The sequence below is a fragment of the Paralichthys olivaceus genome, chromosome 1, assembly GCF_024713975.1.
Source record: "Paralichthys olivaceus isolate ysfri-2021 chromosome 1, ASM2471397v2, whole genome shotgun sequence".
Taxonomy (NCBI): domain Eukaryota; kingdom Metazoa; phylum Chordata; class Actinopteri; order Pleuronectiformes; family Paralichthyidae; genus Paralichthys; species Paralichthys olivaceus.
The window spans coordinates 19,706,998-19,732,988 of record NC_091093.1 but is presented as its reverse complement, the minus strand read 5'-3'; the positions used below and the strand labels follow the sequence as shown (position 1 = coordinate 19,732,988).

Below are 25,991 nucleotides of genomic sequence, written 5' to 3'. Positions count from 1 at the left end.
AACAGTAGTGGATCAACATTTATTTAACAACCCATAATGTGTGTAATAGGCACAGTGAGATCATTGTACAGCTTGTGTCCATTGCTGAAAGCTGGCTTTCCCATGATGCATCCCATTGAGCAGTTTTTAATTTACAGTCGTAAAACATACAGTTATAATACAATTAATGCAAAATATTCATGACACTTTCCTAACATGGTCCTCCCACACGCAAACTTCCCTTGAATCTAACTCTCCCTCTAATCACAGGACAGTAAAGTGTTAAGTGAATATTTTGCACTCCTCAGAAACACAGCTGACTTCCCAAGGAGTTTTCTGGAGGAATACAACACTGACGTCCACTCAGTGCTCCACCATGAATCAGTCTCTGAGGAGGTCCGTGGTGCCTCGTACCTCATTGACTTTCCTTTTCCAGATACTCCAAGCTGGGAGCATCTAACCTCTGCTCGTGGTTGCGGTTCTTTGTGAACTCCTTCAACATATCCATGATCTCTCCTTGGTAAACTTCAGGAGTGGGCTGAGCATCTGTAAGCAGACAGAAATTATGTTGCATCATTCTCTGTTTCAAACCGATCTTCTTCAAAAACTAGCAAAGCAAAGTGAAACTTAAGATTCTTTATTTTATGCAGGAACATTTTTATGAGACACAGGGGACACCACACCAGGAGGCTGATTCAGACATGATTTTTTTAAATCACAATAATGCACATGAACGTTTGTATTTGTTTCATTTTGTGATATAGTAATTGGAAGAGGGAACTCTGAGTCCTTCAAGGACAAAAAGACAATACAGCTTCTCTGTTGAAGATATTAGTTTCTTTTGTCTCTCATACGCCCTTTTCAGACATGAATTCCAGAAAATGTCCGGAACATTAGGTCCTATTCTGCTACAGAGATCATGTGTTTTTTCGTTTTTAGCATATCAACACCAGTGTCGACCCTTATCGTCAAGTCCTTGAATTTTGTTGTCTTAAGTTGACATCCTTGCTGACGTCTTCTACATGTACAGCACCTCTTTTTCATTCTGAGATATTTGTATTCTTCTAATTTTGTACCATATGTTAAAAATGTTGTCAATAATGCTCACTCATTCGCTGTGAATTTCACTGCTGTATTCTCATGTGAGCTAACTCTGACATTTTCTGGTCATTTTAATAAGGGACTGGCAAACAGGGACCGGAAAACATCAGGAGCAACTAACATTTGTGCTCAGTGCACGTCTGAACGTGCTCTACACTAAATCAAATGCTTTCCTCATCTCTAACAGTAAAGGGATCTTTCAAGGCTTATCTTAAGAGACTATGTGTTTGACCTTGAAACGTCTCTGTTTATTTATTTAAAAAATGGAAACAACACAATGAATGTAATGTTACTATTTGTCTCAATGAAGTTAAACTGCCTGCCACTTTTTTTTGTTTGGTTTTCCAGAGTGGTGCTGCAGGTGGATGTGTTCATGCTGCTCTCACACTGATTGTGTTGTTCAGCTGTAATCCACAATGAAACAAATACATAGCTGAAGTAAAATGAAGAGAAAATTACTAGAATAAAATCGTAAATTATCTTGGGACAATGAATAAGCTCCCAGAGTGAAGTCTGAGGCAAAAGTAACGACTAACAAACTTCCAGAATTGAAGTTCATTTGTAAGCTGAGCTGTTCATTATTTCTGGACCAGTGACCATGAATGATTGCCAATAAAAAATCCCTTATTAACTATTATGCCCACTGGAGTTTTCCCCATTTAGCAGTGTTAGTGACTGAATTCAAAATGAGTATGTGAGATTTATTTGTCTCCGTTAGTACAAAACAACAAGTCAAAGTAAATATTTGATATTTGCAACTTGAGTAAACATGAATATTGCATAGCTGAAATGTCATTAAAGATTCTAATGTTGCAGAGTATCCAAATTCCTGTTAGTGCTTGAACTTACTCTGGACTAGAGTTTATGTTTATGTTTTGCTTTGGTGCATTATAATGGCATTATTGCATGAGATTGTACAGGCAACATTACGGGTTTGAGGAGAAACAGCGCTATTCTCTCACCTGTTGCCCAATAGTAGATATCCCAGTCGTTGCTCGGTTCATTTATCAGTCTGTCGTACTGCCGCAGCTGGTTCTCATTCATCGTGTTCAGGTATCGCTTTGCAAATAGGCTGTAAAACAGATGGAAGATTCGATTGAGTCTGAGCCTTTTCTCTGAATGGAAAGTTAAAGATATGGGTAATCATCTGGTTAATTGTCCAACTTATAAACTTTGAGGGGAATAAAGGAAACTTGAAAAGCTAGTTGAGTTAACAACTTTCATAAGCCGCTCAGTACAGTTTAACCACCTGAGCAGAATGCAGTTCTCCAACATGCCCCTCTTGCGGCTCTCATAAAGAAGTCTGCGTTTCTTGATGTCAGTGGTTTCACTTGGGTTCTCCTCCCAAGGCGGCAAAGGGATCTCAATCAGGTCACCCCTGGTGTCATCTGGCGAGTCGCCACGGTAACCACGAGATGATAATAGCCCTGTGACTGCTGGTCTCAATGCTGCTTGGCACATCCCTGTCACCAGCTGACGGCAAACAAAAACACCAGTTTAAATTAACACCAGTGCCTTGTGTTACACAAAATCATCAGAGTCAAACAAGTCACTGCTGAAAACCTCCTGAAAATGCAGAACATACAGTTTCTCTCTTTGTTGTTCCCCCATCACCTGATGGTTTTCTTTAAGATTGTGTCTCAGGTATTTCAAATGAATACATCATTTATGTAACTAGGTGCTTATCTGTACGGGACCTTACATAAAATACACAAGAGTTCCCTTTTATGTTTCAAATATTATACATTTTATAAGATAAAGATGAAGGCTTACAGTTAATGGTAAATAATGCTTTTAAGAACTGTATTTTGCTGTTTTAATTTGATCAATTATCAGTATTATTTTATTTACTGTAACATAACAGTATTTATATTTGCTGAGAAGGGGAATAGTAATTACACATTTTATTTCTTTGTATTTGTCAAAACAAAATCTATTTGGTATTACATTCCCTGACCTTTCTTCCTTCTTCCTGCAAATAAAACCAATATGTACAGGACCTGCCATACAGTTTGCAGACGAATGTTTTTACTGCTACTTTTACTGATATTTCTGTCTTTAAGTTGATTTTGGTTTGAATATTAAACTGCTTAAGTTTTGAATTCATTGACTAAACAATAAAACAGTAGGATTTGCCTCTTCTTCTATGAATGATGTGGTTCAAAGTGTTTTTCCTCTACATTTAAACCTTAAACTCCAGACAGAGAGGAGGTTACATAAACGTCAATCAAACGCTGTCCTGTTGTACAACTGTCCTCCAGCAACACACAAAACACAGTCTGCACCTTAACTACACTGAGCTGAACACGAGACATGTCCGACATTAAGATACAGCTGCTTCAACACAATAATATCCCACTAAAACATTGAATCGAGCTTCACCGCTCTGAACAGTCCTCGACGTGTTCGTCACCGCAGCTTCAACACAGGAACCTTCATCAGCAAATGTACTAAGTTAATCAAAGGAAGACTTCGTGACTCACTTTCTTGGCAATGACGGACGACAGCATTTTGAAATCTGAAGAAGGTGAAGCTGCTCCTGGGTCAGACTCACAACACAGGAGTTACACAAGCTGCTCTCAAGTCAAGGGGAAACGCACCGGGGGACGATTTAACGCAGCGCACACAACGCGCCATGTTGATGAGGTAACACTTTAAACCAGAATATACTTGTTAGTTTGTATAATAGTTTATTTATGGGTTGTATAATTTCATTTAGCAATTAATACAAAATAAAATTCCAACTAAACGTCATTAATCGAATGGCTTGACAAAGCGGAACCAAATGAAGATTGTTGTTGTCTGCCGGATCAAACGCCTTGACACACTCCGGCGTTCAGAGTAGCAACATTAGCACTAGCTGAGGAAGGAGCGAACATATACTAGCTAGATAGCCCTCGTGGGTGAACTCACACATGAAATACTGTGAATTTACTTTCAAAGCTTTCATTAAACATTATGTATTAACTTGTGTTCGCTTGTCGTACTCTCGGCTTGTCATATCTATCTTTTTAAAATATATTTTCATGTTTTGCGGGCTCGAGCGCAACGTTAGCTAACGGTAGAAACCAGGCGAAACGTTAGCAGCTAATACCTGAACCCCGGCGGTTCACCTGTTGTCCGCATGCACTCTTATTCAATTTCCAACAGAGTGTTCATGTTGCGATTACTTAGAAAGTTATAAAACATTACTACTATAGAACTCGCTGCTGTGCCTTCGGTTGGATCATTCTAGGCCCACGGGATGGCTGCTCCTGCGGCTGCAGCCGGACCAAGTACCTCCAAGCGGACAGACATGTACAGTAATGAGCATCGAAACAAAGAGGTGAGACTGATGTTTACATGTGTTACTCGCAGCACAATGGACGGATGCGTGCAGCAACGTTGGATTTAAATGCATCCTTCCACTAGACGCCTGTGTGAATTGTGTTGCAGAGAAGGTTAAGATACATCTGTGTTACCACAGTGGACACAGTTAGAAAGTGTTCAATCATAACTAATCTACAGTCGATGCCTCCCATTGCAAACACTCTCAGGTTCAATGTCACCTCAGCCCGTCCTGTTTAAAGTTGTGCTGCCTTACACTCAGTTGTCAGTTTGTTAGGAACACTCAGCTAAAACTAATGCTGTGCAAGAACAACAACCTCTTTTATTGAGGTTATCATGATGAGTTCTTGTTACGTCATTATCAATATGGAAGCTGCAATTCATGGTGCGATTGAACTGCATCATACAAAGAGATGTCTGATGTTACTTTCACCCTCATTGAATTTGAATGGTGTGGACGGAATAATAGGAACACCTGTTCAGCATAACATTATGGTTCAACAGCATCACAAACGGCTGCCACTGAAATGACCATATAGTTGCATCAGCACCTCTTCAACACATTTCCAACCAGGGCTCTGCAAAATAAAGATATCATCTCATATATATGATTGCTGTATATTTTAAAAACGGTCTTTAACTTCTTCATCTTGGTGCAATTTTTAGCCATATCACCCAGCCTTAACTGAACCATGTTCCTAAACCATTAACTTGGTATTTTTTACATTGTATAGTCATTTTTCAGTATTTCAGTCCATAGAGTTAAGTCTGCTGAGAGAATTGTTACTTCTATTAGTTTGCATAACATATATTTGTGGTCACTGTCATTAACACTACTCTATCTGAAATCAAAAAGACAGTATATTTACTGGATAATGTCAGTATTCCTTTTCTTTCACTTTATGGTCTTCCAAAATTTCTGGGGTAGATGCCAGTCCCAGAAAATATAGGAATTATCAAGTCAGTCCACACTTCTTTGAGCTGAAACCTAGGATTTGTATTTCTTCTGGTTGCAGTTTGTTTATCAATGCTCTGCACATTGAGATACACTGTATAACAGCATGTTGACTTTGTCATTATTTTTTCTTCTGTATAGGATTTGGACAGAATTGCTGAAGCAAATGAACTCTATGATGCTGTACTGACTGGCTCAGTGGATCAGTACCAGAACGTCACTAAAAGTGTTGCATCTGAGGAGAATTCAGCTAAAGAGGAGGCACAATTAACAGAAGGACAAACTCAGAAAGGAGGGAATTCAGAGAAGAGACTGTCATTATATTTTGGAAATTTCCCCTGGGTGAGTAAATGTCACTCTACTGTTGGTTACATGTTTATGGTATTGTACTATGTTTGTTGTTTTGTCAACATGGGCTTCCAGAACATTGTCGAAATGAAACAGACCATGGACTTAAAATAAGCAGTAGCTAGACGCAAGTATGAAAATATAAACAAACAGAATGACAAATATTAAGGCCTGTGCAACACCTTGGTACAAGAAAATTCTCATTAATTTATTAATAAAGTGATTTTTTTTATTTGGTGTTGCTACAGCTATGATTTTTGCCTAAGCTCAGTACAGTATGACTCATTCCCTGTAAGTCAGCTCAATTTCTGTTTCTGCAACAAACACACGTGATTCCCTTCCCTCCTGTCATTTTCTCTTCCCCTACTTGCAGTGGACATCTGACAAAGACATCACAGGATTGGCCCAAAACTTGGGTGTGAGGGACATCAGAGAGATCAAATTTGCTGAGAACAGAGTTAATGGCCAGTCAAGAGGGTGAGCTTTTACCAATCGTGTGTGTATGTGTGTTATTTTGTGTGTGCGCTTGCGCTTGTCATCTTCTGTGGTGGAGCCGTTCATGTATTATTTCTTCTGCTCTGTAATGCAGCTATGCAGAGGTGGTGGTGACCTCAGAAGAGTCATTCAAAATATTGTTGGAAAAAATACCGCAATGTAAACTGAATGGGGAAAAGCTTGACTGTCGCTTTGCCACTCGACAGAACCTCACTGTGTTTGAGGACATAGCAAATAAACGTAAGAGCGCCGCAATCTGAAGAAAATACTTTGTAACTTAAATTGCAAAATGCTACAATGTTGGCTATAACAATGTGTTCTCAACAGGTATGCCCCTTCGCGTGAATTCCAAAGATTCCAAGGACGATGCTTCAGAAAAGATTCCTTCATTATTATCACAGGAGCCCATCCCTCCCCCTATACCTCCACTTTTTCGACCACATTCGCATCCACACGTGTTTCCCTCATTACCCAGCCCTTTCCTCGGTCACCCTCATCCTCATCCTCACTTCCCACATATGCTTCCAAACGTCCCACCACCCATGCCACCCCCTTTATTCCCTCCTCATCCACCCCACATTCATAGCCAACCACCTCCTAGTCTACATTTAAATCCAGCGTTCTTCCCCCCGGGACAAGACGGGCACAGCAGCAAAGCTTACAGCCAACAAAAGTGAGAAAACATTCTATATTTAATGTTAAGCTATTACTGACAGTAAATTAAAAGTTTAACAATATTATTGTGGACAGTGGATCGTTTAAGCAGCAAAAGACCAGGATCCAGAGACAAATACAAGAGAATATGTGCATATAATAAAACACAGCAAATATAATAAAGCAAATAAAGATTCAGATTGTAATAATATTTCTGAAAATACATAATTATTTAAGTGTTGACTTGTTTGTGGTTAAATAATTCTGTTAGTCAGTATGAAAACAATCTGTTCGTTTTTCAGACAGACACCTCAAAGTACAGATGGAGATTTTGAGGAGCTGATGAACAGAAATAGAGCCGTTGCCAGCAGTGCCATCTCCAAGGCTGTGTCTGGAGCAACAGCTGGTAAGCACAGCAGTGGATTCTGTCAAGTGGAAGACTGAACACAGAACTTAATATGCCATGTTGGGAGAGGACAGGTCCTTACTTATGGCTGGCTGCCATATGGGGGATAAATTGAGTTTTATGCTTAGTCCCACTGACATGTATTAATGTAGCATAATATGCAAATCATACCATTTCACAACAGGAATTATAGTAATTAGTTGATGAATAGTGATGGTTTTCAGACAGATATAGAACATTAATGGGTTAATTAATAGAGCTGGCAATCAGCTACACATGCTCACAAGCTTGTTTAATTCATTTTCAGTAAACTCCAGGTACATGCCTTTTATTCTTGGTGGTTCCATCTGGCCACTATTCCGTCAGGACCTGACTGAGGAGATGTAGCAGAGATGATTTTACATGAACCACCAACATTCAATGCTGTGTGAACATGCCTTTCTTTGATCTGTGGTCCACAGAGTTGCTGGGACAACATTTAGATTTCTTAATTCTATAAATACATTGAAATGCTGATCAAAAGAAACATGATTTTTATCATGACTTTAACTGGTATGGAAGCATATGCAAATTAAGATTTTCTGTTTAAAATATGAAGTTCAAATAGTAGCTGAGTTTGCGATACCTTTCTGGATGTTGGTGTTGGAGGTAATGTTTTTCATCTGTGTTAGACTCTGGTTTTACTTCATTGCTGGATGTGTTCATGTCTGAAAATCAATTTTGCTATTAACTATGTAATTCAGCATATGATAGTTGTATAATTGGAGTGAAACTAATTTAATTGTCAACATTTTGCTGGACTAAGGTGAATCACAACCAACTTATATTAATTCCCAATCTTTTTGTAGCTTACGTCCAAATGGAAGTGAGTGCTTGAATTTTCTTTTTGTCATAACAGCACTTACATGTGCAGGTAAATGTCATCCAAATTTAGTTATTAACATAAACCTAGCAGCTTTGAATCGCTTAACTACTTACAAGGTAATGTCTTTAATATCTAATCTCTTTTTATTGCTGATACAGGAGACCTGCGGGTAGCAATGGAGACTCTGTTGACTGCCATTGCCATCATTAAGCAGTCCAGAGTGTATGGAGATGAACGCTGTCAAGCCCTGGTCACCTCACTCAAAGACTGTCTAGTCTCTATCCAGGGCAACTGTGGCTACAGGTTTGTAGAATTGTGTGTCTAGACGCTCAGACACGATGTATTGTGTTGCTTATGTAGAAGCTGAGGATGGAGCTTTACATCATAAGCTTTCCTACCAGTTCAGATCACACAAACACACATTTCTGTGCAGGAGCAGCAGTCGTTCGGGGGACAAAGGAAGAGACCGCGACCGGGGTCGTGACAGGGAGCGAGAGCGTGATAGAGTACGGGACCAAGAAGATTCCTCTGGCTGGGAAGGTGCGGGAATGTCTCGAAGACACAGAGAACGTTCCTGGAGTGGAGAGAAAGACAAGGAGCGCTCGCGGGAACGGGAAAGGCACAGAGATCATAGAGACCGAGACAGAGATCGATACCGCTGACTCGGTAAACTTCTATCTATAATATATACTTACTTAATTCACACACTTCATCTTTCATCCAATAGCCTTTCATTTTTTTAATTCTTTGTATTTTGTCTGTTCTGTGGTTAGGTGAAGAGTTTAAAATCACAGACATATACACTGGTGTTATTTGATATCTCATACAGCATCGTTTACCTTGCTTGCTTGGTGATCCCAATAATTACAAATTCTTATTATAAAATATATAAATCACCATCATATAGGAACTCATGTCATTATATAACTTATTATGTTACAATGAATAGTTCTAAAATGGATATAACTTTATACCATACGTAATTATTGTGGAGTTTTTTAAGACTGATCTGTGTAAAAAGCATTTTAGTTCATGCAAAGTTCATTAGCTCTGAATGAAAACCCCAGATTGTGTTCAGTAGTTAATCACTAATTCTCTAGTTCTAAGGACTATTAACACACCATCTCAGAACGCCTTCCAGTACAATCTGTATTTGATTTGTCTAATTGTGGATTTATAGTTTGTTTCTTCTCTTCCCAGACATGTCATAAAGCAGAGCGAAGACAGGACTTTTTGTTTCTGCGTCAAGCTGTATAAAATTCTGGAGGATTTAAGGTGAGACTGAAGATGAATCTCCAAGAAGTTATATACTTTTTGTGTTCTTCAGTCATCTGTACAGACTAGAACTTTTTCTTGTTTTAAGAACAAATGTAATAGGTTTAGGGTTATGTAGATTTGTTGCTGGGACATCAGTCAAACACTTGCATGCATAAAAACATCATAGTAACTTATGTAATATACAGTTAACATGTTCATCTTTCTTTTGTAATAAATCTGCAAATTAAATAACATTTCCTGAAAATATAATTTTGTGCTTGATTTCTGCATGCATTTATTTATTCTGCTAACTGAAGACCACACAATGCAATCCATAATTCAACTTTAATTTGTATGTTCTGATACCATTAAAATGGTATTTGAACTTGAAGCAGCACCTAAGTTACTCTATATTTTCTTGCTATTGGTCGAGACAGTGCACTGCAAAACAATGTTTGATTTATCAAATGTTCCAAATTTCTGATAATGGGTGAATATAGATGGACTGTTCTAAATCAATGTCAGTAATAAAGGTAACAAGGTCATTTAATAGCTTTATTTAGAAAAACATTCTGAATCTAATGGGTACACAAATAAACATTTCAAACGTCTTCACTGTGATCTCCATTTGCTGTCACAGCAAATAATAACATGACTCTGTCCATGTCACAGCCCCACAAAGTCCCTGCAGTTCGTGGAGGTAGCCAGTAGCAATCACTTCTCCAGTGGAGCATAATTCAATAACTTCTCAATAAGATCCACGTGAGAAAGGAGCATCCTCCGACAGCAGTATCTCTTCAGGCCCAGGGCATCAAGGGCATCACTTAAAAGAGAGAGAGGAGGTAAAGTCGGATCCTAATGCACACAGAGCACTGAATGATTAAGTAAAGGACATGGACTTTACTGCAGACAATAGTGAGGATAAATAAGCCTAAATGGCCTCCGGTAACTGCCATTATTCATTCCATCATTGCATCCTGCTTTTTATTGAACACAGAACATAACCTGGGAGTAGGCTAAAAGGATTTTGATGTGTATTGTATTTCAATTTTACTTTTTACATTTTGACACAGCTGCTCTGAAAGACAAACATAAATGATCTTGGATTTGATTTGTCAATTCAAAAGACATCAGGAACTTGTAGTGATGTTGAGGTGTGTGGTGCACAGACACAAACCAGCAGGTATTAACTCACCCCTCAGTGTACTCTGCTTGGAGTAGGCCGAGGTATGCCTCCCACTTGTTACCCACGATTTTCCCGCACGTGAAGCACCGGATAGGGATGATCATTGTCGGACACCTGGAGACAGACAGACAGACAGACCATGGCGTTAGCATCATTATTTAGCAGGAATACTGTCACACGAGAGAGACACAACTGCCTGACAAAGATCGATTAATTGATTCACAGAACCATTTATTTTCTAATGAGTTGGGAAACATGACTTTCTTTGAGTCGTCTGGAGACACTAATGGTTTAGAAGGGACGAATAAAACCGGTTAACTCCAGGGTTTTACTGGATTGTACTGACGAGACTTTGCACCGATCGGTTTGTGCTTCCGTTGAAAATCTTAATGAAAACAACAATAATATTCTACATTACGTGGTTGAAGCTCTGCCACAGACTGTAGCCACGCGATTAGCATGTTAGCACAACAACTGTTAGCTAACATCGGACGCTGGAGCCATGCTAACACGAGTTGACTTATTGTTGGTTATTTACCGGTCAAAACACAAAGTCTAAAACCAAGTCGGGTTCTGTGAACTCACCGTCAGCAGTCAACTTAAGCAAAAGCTTAAATAATAAGTTATAGAGCAAAAACAAGCTACGAGAAAGTGATGGCGGCTCTTCCACACTGCTCCTGCTGCAATAACAATGACTTCCGCCAATCCTTCAAAATAAAGGCATAACTTCCACAACTAACCGCTCATGACACAGCCTCCCCTCACTGATACAGTAAATGAGAATGTGAGTGTTTGAACCATATTGCAGTACAACACAATACGTGACAGCAGCACAACACACCTCAAACCCGTATTAAGTTAGGATTCTGTTGCAGGGCTGTTGTATTTGACTGCATTAGTTTTAGCTGGGTGTACCTAATAAACTGGCAACTGAGAGTACATTTAGCTCTAAATGTATTTGCCAAAAGCTGCAGATGTGTTGTGACTGTGTCAAAGCTACAGATGCCCCCAAACCAACTGCTCTGCAATGCTCTATTTATTGATATACACAGTTTCCACTTGTATAGGGGGCAAATCAGCCAATTTATTTGTATAGCCCATATTTACAAATCACTATTTGTCTCATAGACAGGATTAAAGACATATTCTGACTACTGCAAGATACTTTACTGTTGAAGAAAAAATTTTGTTAAAACATAATTAAATACTCTATTCACACCTTGGGTATAGGTGTTGTTGTTTTATTATGTTTTTATGTAGTTATGTTGTTTCAGCATTCATGAACATGAATGTTTTTATTTGAAAGTGGGTGTATGATTATGCATATTCCAATATGTGAAATCTAGATTAGATAAACCACAGAATACAGAGATTATAGAATATTTAAGATGAAATTGAAAGAACTCAAATGAATAACGAAATGACAACCAGATCACAGAACACTTGTTATTGAGGAAACATTCACTTTGGCTGGTTCACTGCCTTTAATAAAGTTTGGATTACAGCCTCTCTCTTTTTTTACATCAGAGGTTTGGGGGCAGGGGGCGGGGGTGCAAAGGGAAAATATTAGAAATATATCAAAAATATAACATAACCATCATTATCATCATTACCATCATCAACAACATCACCATCATTACCATTGGCAGCATCATACATCATAATCACCTACAATATTATACATCATCATTGAACTTGCTACAGCACAGGTGCTAAATGATGAGTCCTATCTGAATTATTGCATTTATACGCTGTTGAATTTATGAAAATAGGGTTTTTCTTTTTTTTGGTACACTGTATTGTACAATGTAAGGTGAAGTTTGTTTTGGTGTTGGCATACTATCTTTTGGATGTGTCTGGGGTGTTGATTGTGGTGAATGCAGCATGTTTCTATAATATATGTGGTCCCCTTACAACTAAAATCAGGTAATGATGTGTGGTAGAACTGTCTTGTGACTACCTACTTATGCAGCAGGAACATCCCCATGAACTTTACATGTGAGTGGACAATAGTGTTTACAGATGTGCAGGCGAGTATTTTCTTTTGAGTAGACTATACAACATCTACACTTCATTATTATTATTAAAGATGTACGATATGTTAATCTTGTGATAGCTGTACCTTGTTATTAATGAGGTTTTGAAATCAAGATTATTTTCCTAAAGCCACACAAGGGGAGAACATTGAAAACAGAAACAACTCCCATGTTGGCAGCAGGTTTAAAACCTGATACCTCAACACGAATGGCTGCTACAGCTAAGTATCTACTGTGAAATGTTAACAGATTGAACCAGCACAACTGTGGCTATTGTGTAAGACATACAAGGTTATTGATTTCAGACATTACACTAAACTCAAACTCTTTCTTATTCTACAGCAAGACTAACTCCACCATTCTTCTGTGCCACATACTGCACTTGTTTTATCTTCAACAACTCTATCAACTCTATATCCACTCCTTATACCACTGCATGCTTATACAAGAACGTTATTTCTTTAGATTGCAGTGGGCCATTCTCTATTTGTAATTTTTTGGGGATATGCAGGAACATTTTCTTTCTCCAAGTATTCTGAAGAAAGTCAGGCACTGATTTAGCCTCAATATGTGCAAATTATCACAATGGATATTCCCAGCTGTTTTCAGGGTTTGTTTTTTCTCTCTGTCTCTCCTTGAACTCTGATAATCACAATTAATATCTACAAGTTTCAACAGCTTTTCATGATCTTTTAGCAAAGTTAACCAAGCTCATTTCCGGAGCAAGAATGTTCAAATATTGCACGATTATATCAATATTTGTCCAAACAAGATTAAACAAGATAAAGCAGTTGCATAAGCTACATGATTTGGTTCTTAAGCCCAGTACAGTGTGATTTATATTCTTAAGAAATTAATAATTACAGTTCAGATGCAGATTTGTAGCAACGTCATGCATATGCTATTTGAAACTATACAGCCTTGTTTAAACTGGAATTGTTCGATTTACTACGATTGAAAGCAGGCCGAGTAAGGAAAAAAAAAGTAATTTGCACAGTGGCTCCCCATCCCCCATATGTACCAAGTACCACGTAGTCTGTGAACCATCAGTAACACTAATTCCTCCTCGTCAGTAGCAGTGCTCCCAGCAAGATGGCTCCTGCAGCAATGATGGCACCACCAATAAGAAACGGTTTCAGGTGTTCCAGAGTGTCTGTGCCGGAGGCCACACCCTCATCACCTGCTGCTGCAGCGTCAGCTTCTGGTGCTCCATCCTGAGCAGGAGGAAGCTCGGGCTCAGGGGCTGCGGGTGCAGGGTCAGCCTTGCGAGCTGGTGCCGGCTCCTTCTTCTCAGCTTTAGACGCTGCCTTGGGCGCCGGAGCCCCGGACTTGGCCTTGGCTTCCATGGACTTGGGGAAAGAGGTAGGGTCTGGTCTGAAGGAGTCTTTATATAAGGTCGGCTCTGTGCTGCTTCACTGAGGAAAAAACGCAAACAGACGCAGACAGATTATCCATCTAAATTAAGCCAAGACATCATGTTATATGCTCCATTAGGTGTAAAGACACTTGACATGTGAGAGAGCCCTGAATATCCATGTATTCACTGTACAGCGGTGAAGCCTTCATGTGGCAGTTGGGCCTTAAATGTGACCTTGGAAAAAGATGACATTGATGGGAACATTCCGACGCTCAGAAGGACAGCGAATTGTTTATTTTGGTCACAGCTGCTGTGACATAATCTTCCCCTGAATACTTAATGTTATAGCAGCTTCCTGTGTAAATCATTTCAAGAGACAATCTTTTAGTTTTGTAATAAAGGAATGGACAGTGGTGCTCTCACTGCATGCAGAGCCAATTCACAGTCTCGGAATGAATCTCTATTTCTGTGACCCTGACAAGAATCTAATCCAGATGCAGTAACAGAAAGATTGAATCGCCTCGCCTGTCTTGATCTGTGCTCTCCCACTTTAAAAGTGCATGAGTCATATGAGCTAAAAATGGAGCACAAGATGGAGGAGAGAAATAAGGACAACAGTGACTGCGATGGTGGAAATCTGTGAAAATGCAAATGAGGAAGAAATAAAGGGGAATGCATACTTCTAGAACCCACTGAACACATCATAGCAGTTTGGACTGTGCAGTATGTAGGCTGGACACATCATTACAAAAATGTTTCCTTTTTAATCCACTGATTTGATGAGAGGAAATATGGAGATTACATACCTCTCCAACAGCTTCTGTAGAGATCACAAGAATAACAGATGGAGGAGGAACCACCAGAGTCTGGGAGTCAGGATGTCCTAAATATAAGAAAATGAGAGAACGCAGAGAGATGGAGGACACTGAAAGTAGGAGGGAGGAGAGGGAGAGGAGGAGAGACTGGGATGTACCATCTGGTGCTAAACATAGGGGTAGGCTATCCTTTGATTACATCCTGGGTTTTTGAATCTTTTTAAGGCATTCTTTATCCAGTTTTTATGGCCGTATAAGGGTTATTCCAATGAGGTGGAGCATTTATCAGAAACAATACATGTTACAGATCAGATCTTGTCTAAGTGTATTTGAAAAATTAAATTTTTACTGCTTTGGCTTGATAGCAAGATAAACAATTGCTCAGGTTAAAGTGCTGACTGTCACATATATTTTTGAGGCAGTTTTTGTCCAGCTTGTTGTCTTCATAAGAATCTATACGTTGTCCAAACACAACAACAGATCATACACTTTTCATCCATGCAGGTAAACACCCTCCTAATTAAAGCAGAAAGTCCGAGCTTTATAGCCTCATTGTTTCTTTTCAAAAGGGAGCTAACATAGCAAGCATGCATTACAAACACAGTAAGTAAACAGACTGCAGTGCAAAGACTAATTCTGAGTCAGTAATTTACTTGTGTAATTTCATTAAAAGATCTTGAATGAACATTTACTGTGGGTAACCACGTTAGTTTCTCTCTCGCACCATCAATCCATTCATTCTTTTTACCTGCTCATCCTGTGGAGGCAGGACCCTGTTCAGAATATGTATGAGCAAGAGCTCTCAGTTGAGTGTACACATTAGAGAGATCACAAATGCAATAATAATAAAGACAGACCGAAATTATAAGTGATGATATGAGGGTTACTGATAAAATGTATCACGTTGAGTAAATGTGGAGAAATTCTACCATGTCTGTTTTCAAGGTTTAAAATGACTTACCATCCACTCAGACCATGAACAAATTACGCTGAATGTAGCTCATGGATGTAATTTAGAATGCTATTGGTTGTCAATGTAGGTATAAAAACCTAAAGTCAAAAAAGATTGTGGTTATTTGTATATAATATAAATAGATAAATGAGGTGTAAGCACACATGAGAAATATTGCACATATTGGAGGAAATTATACCAATAAACATGTTGGCTGTATTGTGGATTGTGGTGACTCCTCAATTCAGTTGTCATTGCTTCATCTCTATCAGACATTTTCTTATGTACAAATACTTCAAACACTTACACACTTTTCCACCCTGTTACAAACTGTAAATTAAATGTTGTAGATGTTATTTTTGCTGAAGTGTTCAGTTACACGCAGCATCTATTGCACTTCTGTCCGTCCTTGGAGAGGGATCCATCACATGTGGCTCTCTCTGAGGTTTCTACACAAAATGGTAGTTTTTCCACACTCTTGTTGAGGGTTCAGGGCAGAGGATCTCACACCGTGTTAATCCCTGAGACAAACTGTGATTTGTGAATATGGGCTATACAAATTACAATGTGATTTAATGATTGATTGATTCCAGGCTTTACTTCCTCAAACACTATTTAATTTACAAAATAAAACCTGTGGCAATGGACACACGATTCCAGGCTGCTCTGAGTTTATTTCCAGAGCTGAGGCCCTGAGGTCAGCAGCGTTGACGTCAGGCTGTGAGAAAGTGATCATGTCTTTTTATTCTGATGGATTTCTGGCCTCCTTCATCTGGTCTCTTCAGTCATCAGGGTCTGCTCCTGCTTGTTCTCCTGCTCAGAACAGGACACTACACGTTTTTCCATGTGTGAGGTGACACCGATCCACGCCCAGTATACGTCCAGCCAAAGAGGAGCGCTCTGTGTCAAGATAGTAATCGGCGAAGTGTGAGCCTATCAAATGTGTCCCGGTTAACGTAAAAGACGCTGTCAAAGCATGTACGATATTAATTAACCCATATTTATATAACACGGGAATCAAACATGAGGCCTATTCTTCATTTCGTGCTAATTCGATATGTTGTACTGATGCAATGGGCAGAATTTTGTGTTTTACGCGAAATAAATCAATTCACAACGATGCTCATGGACTGGAGACGTAGCGACGCTTTCACTCAGTAAACTTAGCTCTCAACAAATATGTTTCCCGTAATCGTGTTACTATCACGTGTATTTAGCTTCCTTGAAAACATCTGCGTGTATTATCCGCACAAACGCGGGTGTGTTCCCGTCGCTGTGGTAACGTGCGTTCCTTTTGGCTATTCCGCTAGACTGCGCATGCGCGGTGTCACCACTCGGATCCATCACGTCACATTACCGCCTTTAAATCAAAATACAGCTTAATCCAGCGACATCTAACGCTGCGCGATAACACGATAACAATGTAATGGACGAACAGAGAGTGTCCGCTCCACGCTGCTCCCCGGAGTCTCCGTGGGTGCGTTGACAAAGGGGAGCGGCAGCCTCTCGACAAACACTGCGCTCTCTGATCGTGATTCCCTGATATTCACAAACCACCGGTGGCGCCCTTTTCTCCGCAGGATCCACTGTTCTCCATGTACGAGCCACCCGCCCGTCAGGTGGACGTAAACAACACGGGTCTTACGCTGCCAAACGCGGAAGGGTAACATCCACTCCGTACGTGTTTTTCCCCCCTGTGGGAGAAATGTCCGAGGGGAGGGGCCAGATTCCCGTGAAATGCCACCTCCGTGTAGCCGCTCTCCGCGCCGGGGTTCGGGAGTTGTCCGGCTGAGCGCTCACTCTTCAAGCCAGTGACCACCGCGGAAGAGGCTCGTCTTGTCTGGTCAAACATACCGAGGGGACTATCATCTATCTGCCGTGTGTAGTAACCAGCATGCCAGAGCGGCTCCGACAGGACGATGTGAGAATGCACCGCAGTGAGTGAAAGCACCGCGGCTGACGACGTGTTGCAGGGAAGCGGGGAAAGCGGAGTCTCCAGCGGTTTTAAAACAACCGTGTCGTTCTCCATAAACGCACCGGGTCCGCCTGTCACCCGGCGTACAACCGAGAAGGATACGGCTGTGCTGAGTGCATCCACACCCGCTTGTTGGAATGACGTCCGAAAGGTTGTTTTAATTTCAAGCGGTGAGACATTAAATGAATTCCCCCGCCTCGACACGGACTCAGGGCTGAGGCGGCTCGGCAGTCGGAAGGATATGGGAGAGCGAGCGGAACCGATGCAGTGGGTCTTGGAGGGGCATCGTCAAAATACAGGTGAGCGGCAGAGACCGGCTGAGATTTACAAACCTAGCTGACAGAAAAAAAATACCGTCAGCTGTGTGCACATGCAGGGAGATCCGAGCCGAGCCAGGACGGTGTGACCCGGTTCTTTCTGCTCGTGTTGTAGAGATGTTTCACACACATTCTCTTAGGCCACATCTCCGTTAGCTAGGCCCGCAGGATGCCACCTTAAGCAGCTGTCCCGATTAAATGAGATTAGACTCTACGCTGCTGCTGCTCTTCGACTTGTTGGTATCACATGTTCCGGTGCTGCTGCACATGTTAGCACACAGGGCTGCAGAGAGCTGTGGCTTCACTGGGCTTTCTTATTATGTTCCAGGACATATAGACAGTATACCAAAACATAATAATGACGTTACAAAGTGATGTTTGACTCGGTAAAAAATGACTGACCTTATTAATGACTGACCTTTTCTAATTGATCTGTGTGCTGGTCTCTTCATGAACAATGAGACGAACCACACTTACACATCCATGATCATATTCTACATTATCCAGACCCGTGTGCAGTAAGTCAGGCAGGAGATGACACACATGCTCCCCCCTGTTTAAAGGACCTGGCTCAGCGACAACAAGAGGAATGTGACACCTATTTATCACCCACACGGAGAATATTTCCCTGATAATTTGTGCCCCACTTGTCTCACAACTTCCAGCTGTGAATCTCTATTGTTCAGCTGCATATGTGCAAAGAGATGGCTGCAGGGGACATTTGATAGATAAATAAGCACCTGAGGGCTGTGAGAAATATTTGTTTGTGTTCTATGATATGACACCAAATGAGCTTGTTAGGGGCAGGATGTGCTGATATGGAAGAAAGCTTTTACAATTTGTACATTTAATTCAAATTGGATTCTACAGTGTCCTGGCTCTTGTCTTAATCATATCGATTAGAATATTAATAGTGATTCCTTTCATTTCTAAAGGGAATGTAACAATGCTCAAAGAAGCCTTAGGTAAACACATAGGTAAAACAATACAGAGAAGGAAAATAACTACAAATATAAAATGTATGTCATAATCACACAGTAAAAGCTGTTGTGAAGAGCTGGGTGTTGAGTTATGTTTTGACGATGGACAGTCCAGAGTTTGCTTGGGGAGGGGGCAGCTATTGAAAATGTACTTGGTCCTGACTGGAAATGACAGGACGTAAAGACAAGCCTATACTGTATTACATATTAGATCAAAGTTTAAGATTAGAGAATAGATATTAGAATACAGTAAGTAAGTGTGCCTTGGACCTTTCCACCCTAACCCCCTCATACATCCATATTTATCATCTGTAGTTGAATACAACCTGTTTAAGTGAATCAATGTGATTTGTTTTATGAAAGTCATGGTGTACATCACTCATTCTTTGGTTTCTGAAAAAAAACTGACCCCCTCACGTTTAGTATGAGCAGGTAGAATACAACATGAAACTGGGTTTTAGTGTTGGTTATTTTTCAGTTTCAGTGGTGACTAATACTCAGGAAACATTGTCACTGTCCTGTGATCAAGTTCAATTTGATGCAAGCAAGGACAGGCCCAGCTTTGCAGACTAGTGTTTACACCTGGTTCACTGGTTTCTCTGTGAGGTTCATCCCTGGTGGAAACCAAGTGCCTCCGGTGAGTTCTTGCAGATATGTTGGCTGTGTTTTCCCAGTGTGTGAGAGAGTCTCTCGTACGTCACCTACTCTTGTGCCAAAAAACTGGTTTCTCTTTGCCACTGCACACTTATTCATGTATTTAGATTTAGCAGGATACAATGCCAGTGTTAAGGTCTTTACTGATTGCAAAGAAATCCAGTCCACTGTTTTTGCATGAAGCAGCAGCAGAATAGTATTTTGCAGTAATGATGGAACATGTAGACATTTGCTGTATTCCAGTGTTGCTTTAGCAACTATTAAATAATTGTTAATTTCTCACTTTTGTACATTTTATAATTTCACAGCGTCATACAACAAATTAATATATTTTATGGAATCTGTATGAATAAGGGATGGTTTGAAATGAGATCAATAATTGTAAGTATGTATAGTACAGGGTATAATGGAACAGTCAATACCTAAAACATGATATTTTTGGGGAATATAATACAACTATCTATGGTGAGAGATTAAGGTATGATTGTTGATCTGCTGTTAAATCCGAGTTATGAAGTTTTCTTTAATTCATTTTCCTAATGTCATCTTTCTTGTGGCTTCATTATAAATATCATGTGCATGTTATTTAAAAAAAATAAAGCAAATTTACATTGACATCTATGTACTTGTTTGTAGTAACATACACGCAGTATAAAAGGAATATTAAAAGTAGAAGTTATATGTACTCACAATGGACATCAATTTGGCATCAAAAGTTCAGTTCAGACTCATATTTATTGTCACGATTGCAGCTTACACGTTCTGTAGATGAGAGCTTGTGAGAGAATATTGTTTTTAAGATATTTAAACAAAACCACCAAGACATTTGATCACATTTATTGAAGTGAAAACCTAATTTCATTCATCATGATTATATATAGCTCACCATCACCATCATCAGCAAAACCGATATGAGTTATGAGGTGAAACCTATTTAGATAAACTCCAAATATTTACTTAAGATACTTTATTTTGAAACTTAATTTTGTTGTGTGCATAGAGAATATTTCAGTAAAACTGAATCATATGAAACATGTTGATTGGAAAACAGATAATTCAACAACAGATGATGCTTTGAAGTCAGTGGAAAGTGGATTATTCTCAAAGCAGCAACATACAGTGCTTCATAACATAATTTGGAAAAATTGGAAGCAAGTTCCTGTAGCATACTTGCTTTTATTTGTCGGACATGGTGCTTGAAAGTTGATGAGAAATTAACTGGTAAACATGTTCAAGTTTGCAGCTGCTACCGACTTTTATTTATCATCCCTGTGTCTTGTGGAGCTGAAGATACCATAGCATGCATCTTAATTTTAGACATGCTCTTTTTAACAGCACATCATGAGACAGATGATCCAAATAAACCACCAGTAAAAGGTGTGAGAGGTTTTCTCTTTGACAAAATCTATGTAAGAGTATTGATGAGCTGACAGTTTCTTTGCAGGGAGGTCTATGAGATGCAGAACTGAAAATGTGTGATTCTGCAGAGAAGCCATTCATAGACGACGGTTCGATACAAGTGTGTGTACTGCTATACATTCAGCACAGTGCCTGAAAGCCTTTGGCTTCAGTGGTGTGTTGCTGCTGCAGTTATTTTCAGTATTTGACCAGATACGACAAATAGATCTGTACATAGTTTGTGCAATCAAGAAAGGTTTCAGAGTACATATGTTACCACCACACCAAAACATTCCTGTACGCACACAAACACACAAACACACATGTAAACTGCAGTGCACACACTATCACATAAATTGAAAGAAGAGAAAATGAGTGGGAAGAGGTGAAAGGGATTGAGTGGGTGGCAGTGGGAGAAAAAGATGGAGAAAGAGGCAGAGGGAGAGTAGGAGTGAGTGGCACATGGCTTTCGGTCTAAAAAAAGATGAGCAACGCGAAACCAAAACCAGAATCTGGATTAGCAAGATAAGGAAGAGGAGGGGGACCGGGGTGGGCTACTGGAGAAAATGTAGGTTTCCTCTGCACCGAAAATGGTGCAGATGCACACACTCGATCTCATAAATGTCCTCTAATATGAATACTGAATGAGTGTGTGGGTAGAGGGAGAAGAGGAGAGAGCATGAAGATTGGAAAACGGAAGATGAGAAAGGCAGAGGGTGAGATAGAGACAGGATAGGGTGAGATTCTTCAGGACGCACAGAATGCTGCTGTAGTGTGACAGAATCTGGAAAGACAGGATCATTAGAAGCAGCAGGAGCTGAGCCAGGGATGTGACAAGTGCTAGAGAGAATCTTGATCTGAGCAGAATGTAACTGTGACCCAGGCAGAAAAAGAGAGACTGGACCAGATGGATGTATGACAGAGAGCAGAGGAGACAGGGATTTGGGACTGAGCTGCTGTCGTGCCATCATGACAACCCAGGGTAACCTCATCATTTTCGGTAGCCCGTTTGTTCAGGATTATGCTCAACACCTCTACATGTGAGGCCCTCCACAGCCTCCCTTCACTGTCCCATCGGAGCAAATATTCTATTCCTATTGATTCTGTTGCCATCACAAGAGCTTCCTTCAGAGCAGGGAAGTCACTGTGTGCCTGAATGTGTGCCCAGCTTCTATCTACCAACTAGTGGTGCAATAGTTGCCAAGGATTGCCCTTTAAAACAAACTTCCACAGTAATATATACATCGACGGGACCGTGTCACAGCAGCTCCATCTCCTTTTCGCTACTGTGAAGAATCTGGTTCCAAATAAAATGGCAGCATTCATACTCAGAATATTTTAGCCTCATGTATAGGGGGAGGAATTGCAGATGTGTTGTCCGCCTTTTATATAGTCTATGTGCCCAACGCACATTCCTGCACATTGTCCTGTGAAAATACATATTCTGGGATATTTTATAACATTACATTTTTTATTTAACAAATAATGTTATGTTAGTATTCACATCTTTTCTGTTAACAGAGGACACCCAGACCTGCCGCAGAAATGAAATGCTGATGTGAATGTCAGGTCCAGGATGTTTTTTAATTATTCGGTCTGAACTGAACTCTGTTCATCTTTGTTTTTTTAAGACACACCTTTGTCTAAGTAGATTCTCTACTCAGAATACCTCCATTATGAATCATGCAAATGCTGGAAGAGTTCTATGAGCACAGTCAGGCTGACTTTACCAGTGATGCAATCTTGCTTCTACTGATAATTGAAAGTCCAAAAGGGTTTTGTGTCCGCAGGCTAAACATGGAGGAAATTTAGACACGGTGTACTTAGTAGTTTGTGTGTGTGTGTGTGCGTTTATGTGTGTGTGAGGAATGATGTCTTCATCAGCAGAGCATTTTGTATAAACTCTAAACTATGAAGAATACTGTTCCATATTTGGAACAGATACAAAATACACAGCAAATTTAAATATGGACAACACATTGCTACTCTAGTACAGCCTCCCTGTTTGTAAGACACTCAGACAGCAAAAATGTGTTTAAAAATGAAAACATAGTAGTGTAGACTTTTGGAAGTACCTGAATGGTCATGTGATACCGTTTTCAGATGTATATGTAGGATCAGAAATTTGTGATGAGAAGCTAAAATGCACATTCAAATGGAAATTATGGAAATATGTTAATGAACTTAGCCTGTTGAAGTATGTACCTGTTAAGTGTTAAACAGTTCTTGGTGGTTCCGCCATCTTGTCTCTGTTAGGGCTATAATGGTAAACCAAAAATCTGTCTCTTGATTCACCCGCTGTATGTGAAAGGGATTCCTCTTTCTGGTGGTACCAGGTTCTCACAACCAAATAAAAAAAATCTCAAAATGATCCTGACTGGTTTGAATAGGTTTATGTGGAAAGTTTAAAATGTTTTCCAACATGAAAACGTGACACAGTTTGAGTGTAGTGTAACTATCAGAAGTCAAGCTGAGCACAGCTTGACCATGAAGACACGGCAAAGTTTGTACCATTACCTTTAAGTGATTGACACAAATATACTGCAGAATATGGCTGGATTCACTTTGAAAGGTACCTCGTGATAAGATTTAGTTAGTCTTTTTTAAAACATGTCTATTTTATGATATTTGAATTTAAACTGTTGACAAATGACTAAGATGCAGTAACATATTAACCAGAGGTAACACCAGAGAATTGTATTTCTCTGTGATGACAATGGGTTAGTATTTCTCCTCTGTTTGTTTTCAAACCAGTTTGTAACGTGCTCTCATCTGTGGTTGTTTGTGGAGATGATTATTGGACAAAGTAAATATTCCTCTTGAGCTGTGTTACAATAGTAGTAGTTGAAAAGGTTACATGGGGATTTAATGTGATAGAGAATGAGGCTTTAACCAAGAGGTTGAGCCACGTCTTGGCTTGATGCTGCAGATTTAGTGAGATGGAGGACAAGGAAACTGAAAGACCTGTATACTAGATCAAACTGCTCTCTGTAAAACAAGGACTACAGAGGTGAGTTCAGATGGGACTTGAGCTACCTCAGGAGTAATTATTAATAGTTTTAATATAGTGACAGTGTTCTGTGTTCCCTTTTGAACACTGAGATCGGGTGAGTTTGAACTTTTATTACCTTTTCAAGCAGCTAGTGCACTGCCTTGTAGAATACCCAAGTTTCTACCAGCACTCCATAAAACAGACCAATGCACACAAAGCCTGTGAAATCCCATCCTAAAAAAAGATTAAATCATATTTTTCTGTGCAGTAGGTTTTTAAAAATACCATTATTTAACATTCTGATTATTTGTGAAGTGGAACGCAGCAAAAGTCAACAGTTTGTGACACACATAGCTTTACACAAAAAGCCATAATTTTCAGTAGCAGAAGCCACACCTGAATATGTTAGCTTTTTGCTTGGTAACTGAGCCATGGCAAGTAAAGACCATCTGCTGGACTCAGTCCACAGAACCCTCAAGCTGTGTCACTGCTGCTCCACAAAGTGCTCCTCACCTGTATATTCAAAGTTTGATAAAGCCTGACTCAGTATGCAGCAGCCCAACCTGGAGAATCAGTTGTCGTTGATGTGAAAGCGTCTGTCCCAGCCACCGCTGCAACAGAGTGCTGGTCAAAATGTATTAATATTGTAATATTGAGCGTATTTCCTGTCCAAATTGCACCAAATTTGATAGTGTGTTTCCTTGGGCCCCTATCAATACACATGCCAAGTGTGAAGCTAATAAAAATGAATAGTTCTCGAGATAGACGAGCTACAGACAGACAGATGTATCGATGGTTAAAATGTGTGATTAAATAGAAAAACTTGATTTTTTTAGCACCTATAGGCTAAGTGTCCCTAATAATATTGTTCTGGGTGTTACTACGTTATAGTCCATGAAGAAGATGCATCAGACAGTTCAAAAGATGCTGTGCTGCATGCCTGTGCCCTGTTAGTTTCAATAAGTCCATGTCAAAGACAAAAGCCATGATGACGGATGGGGAGCCCTGTCATTGTTGTTACATCATTGTTGTTGCATCACGTGGGTACGGGACTGTGCCTGGCACACAGAAGCACGCTGTGTGGAGCACAAAAGCATTGCTCACATGCAGGAATATGTCACAGTCTTTTCACAAAACACATGTCATTTGGATTCAGACGGCGTCACCACGTCAGGATGAGAGAAGCAAGAGTTTGCATGAGTCATGTCGTATGCAGAAAAATTCTCTGCAGAACCAGGGGCAGCATCTCAACCTGGAGTTTAGGGCTGTGCAGTTAATTCAAATGTTATCACAATATAACAATGTCCAATATCAAAATCACAACAGTGGCCATTTTTTGATAAAGGTAAAATATCACACAACAATGTCATATTAATGAAGCATTATGGGGCTACAGAGAGGCTCCATGCTACAAATCACATTTTTTAGAGAACAAGCTTGTTTGGTACAGATCCCGGCAAGAAAACCATCAAAATCAAGTACAGCTAAAATTGCAATTTAAATATATATCAAATCTAAATCAAATGTTTTGCCTGTTGTTCATCCCTAGAGTTTTATGTGGAGTAGAATTGTTGTAAAGGTCAGTTTCTAAACATTTAGCGTGCTCTTTTGATCTCAGGTTACAAACACTGCAGGGTGTGTGGTGTGTGCCAGCTTCAGGTACTGGAACTGAATGTTTTATCACTTGAGATTTAAAAATACAAACTTGTTTGATATTTCACATCACCTTAGGAATTTTCTTTATGATTCTCCTCAGCACTAATAAGGGATTGATTTGGAATAAAAAATGTTCCTCGCTGCTCAACATCACCAATAAAATCATGGATGCTATTCTTTGAGTTAAATTAGCAAATCATGTTTGTTGGAACAATATTGAAAAATGTGTCTATTTGTATGGTGGAATAAAATATATGCTCTCATTCCTTAAATTGTCATAAATAGC

General features: G+C 39.8%; 4 protein-coding genes and 1 long non-coding RNA gene across 9 annotated transcripts in view; 2 read left to right on the top strand and 3 right to left on the bottom strand.

Moving 5' to 3' along the window:
* On the bottom strand, positions 1 to 3,727 carry sdhaf2 (succinate dehydrogenase complex assembly factor 2). The gene is made up of 4 exons (XM_020098921.2): positions 3,564 to 3,727; positions 2,330 to 2,553; positions 2,043 to 2,152; positions 1 to 525 (listed from the first exon to the last, which is right to left on the bottom strand). Exons 1-4 carry the CDS (start codon positions 3,588 to 3,590, stop codon positions 395 to 397), a joined length of 492 nt encoding a protein of 163 aa, XP_019954480.1. The 5' UTR covers positions 3,591 to 3,727; the 3' UTR covers positions 1 to 394.
* LOC109636903 (cleavage and polyadenylation specificity factor subunit 7) lies at positions 3,702 to 9,657 on the top strand. The gene is made up of 9 exons (XM_020098919.2): positions 3,702 to 4,405; positions 5,504 to 5,704; positions 6,084 to 6,187; positions 6,300 to 6,445; positions 6,533 to 6,878; positions 7,162 to 7,265; positions 8,289 to 8,433; positions 8,564 to 8,796; positions 9,331 to 9,657. The coding sequence occupies exons 1-8, from the start codon at positions 4,325 to 4,327 to the stop codon at positions 8,790 to 8,792; spliced, it is 1,356 nt and encodes a 451-aa protein (XP_019954478.2). The 5' UTR covers positions 3,702 to 4,324; the 3' UTR covers positions 8,793 to 8,796; positions 9,331 to 9,657.
* Positions 9,658 to 9,928: 271 nt separating this feature from the next.
* Positions 9,929 to 11,298, bottom strand: polr2l (RNA polymerase II, I and III subunit L). 2 transcript variants are annotated; one of them, XM_020098710.2, is made up of 3 exons: positions 11,159 to 11,298; positions 10,583 to 10,687; positions 9,929 to 10,210 (listed from the first exon to the last, which is right to left on the bottom strand). In XM_020098710.2, the coding sequence occupies exons 2-3, from the start codon at positions 10,675 to 10,677 to the stop codon at positions 10,102 to 10,104; spliced, it is 204 nt and encodes a 67-aa protein (XP_019954269.1). In that variant the 5' UTR covers positions 10,678 to 10,687; positions 11,159 to 11,298; the 3' UTR covers positions 9,929 to 10,101. The 2 variants fall into 2 exon arrangements, with proteins under 2 accessions (XP_019954269.1, XP_069380767.1); XM_069524666.1 differs by having other exon boundaries at positions 11,219 to 11,279.
* Positions 11,299 to 12,016: 718 nt separating this feature from the next.
* On the bottom strand, positions 12,017 to 17,060 carry LOC138407676 (uncharacterized). Its single transcript, XR_011241002.1, has 2 exons — positions 14,773 to 17,060; positions 12,017 to 14,024 (listed from the first exon to the last, which is right to left on the bottom strand). It is a non-coding gene; the product is annotated as an uncharacterized lncRNA (long non-coding RNA).
* A 533-nt stretch (positions 17,061 to 17,593) lies between these two features.
* dagla (diacylglycerol lipase, alpha) overlaps positions 17,594 to 25,991 on the top strand; it is a 34,384-nt gene continuing 25,986 nt past the window's right edge. For all 4 annotated transcript variants that reach the window (XM_020098840.2, XM_020098839.2, XM_020098837.2 and 1 more), the window contains exon 1: positions 17,594 to 18,007. The gene's annotated coding sequence lies outside the window, so the exon portion shown is untranslated. The remainder of the gene's footprint in view (positions 18,008 to 25,991) is intronic.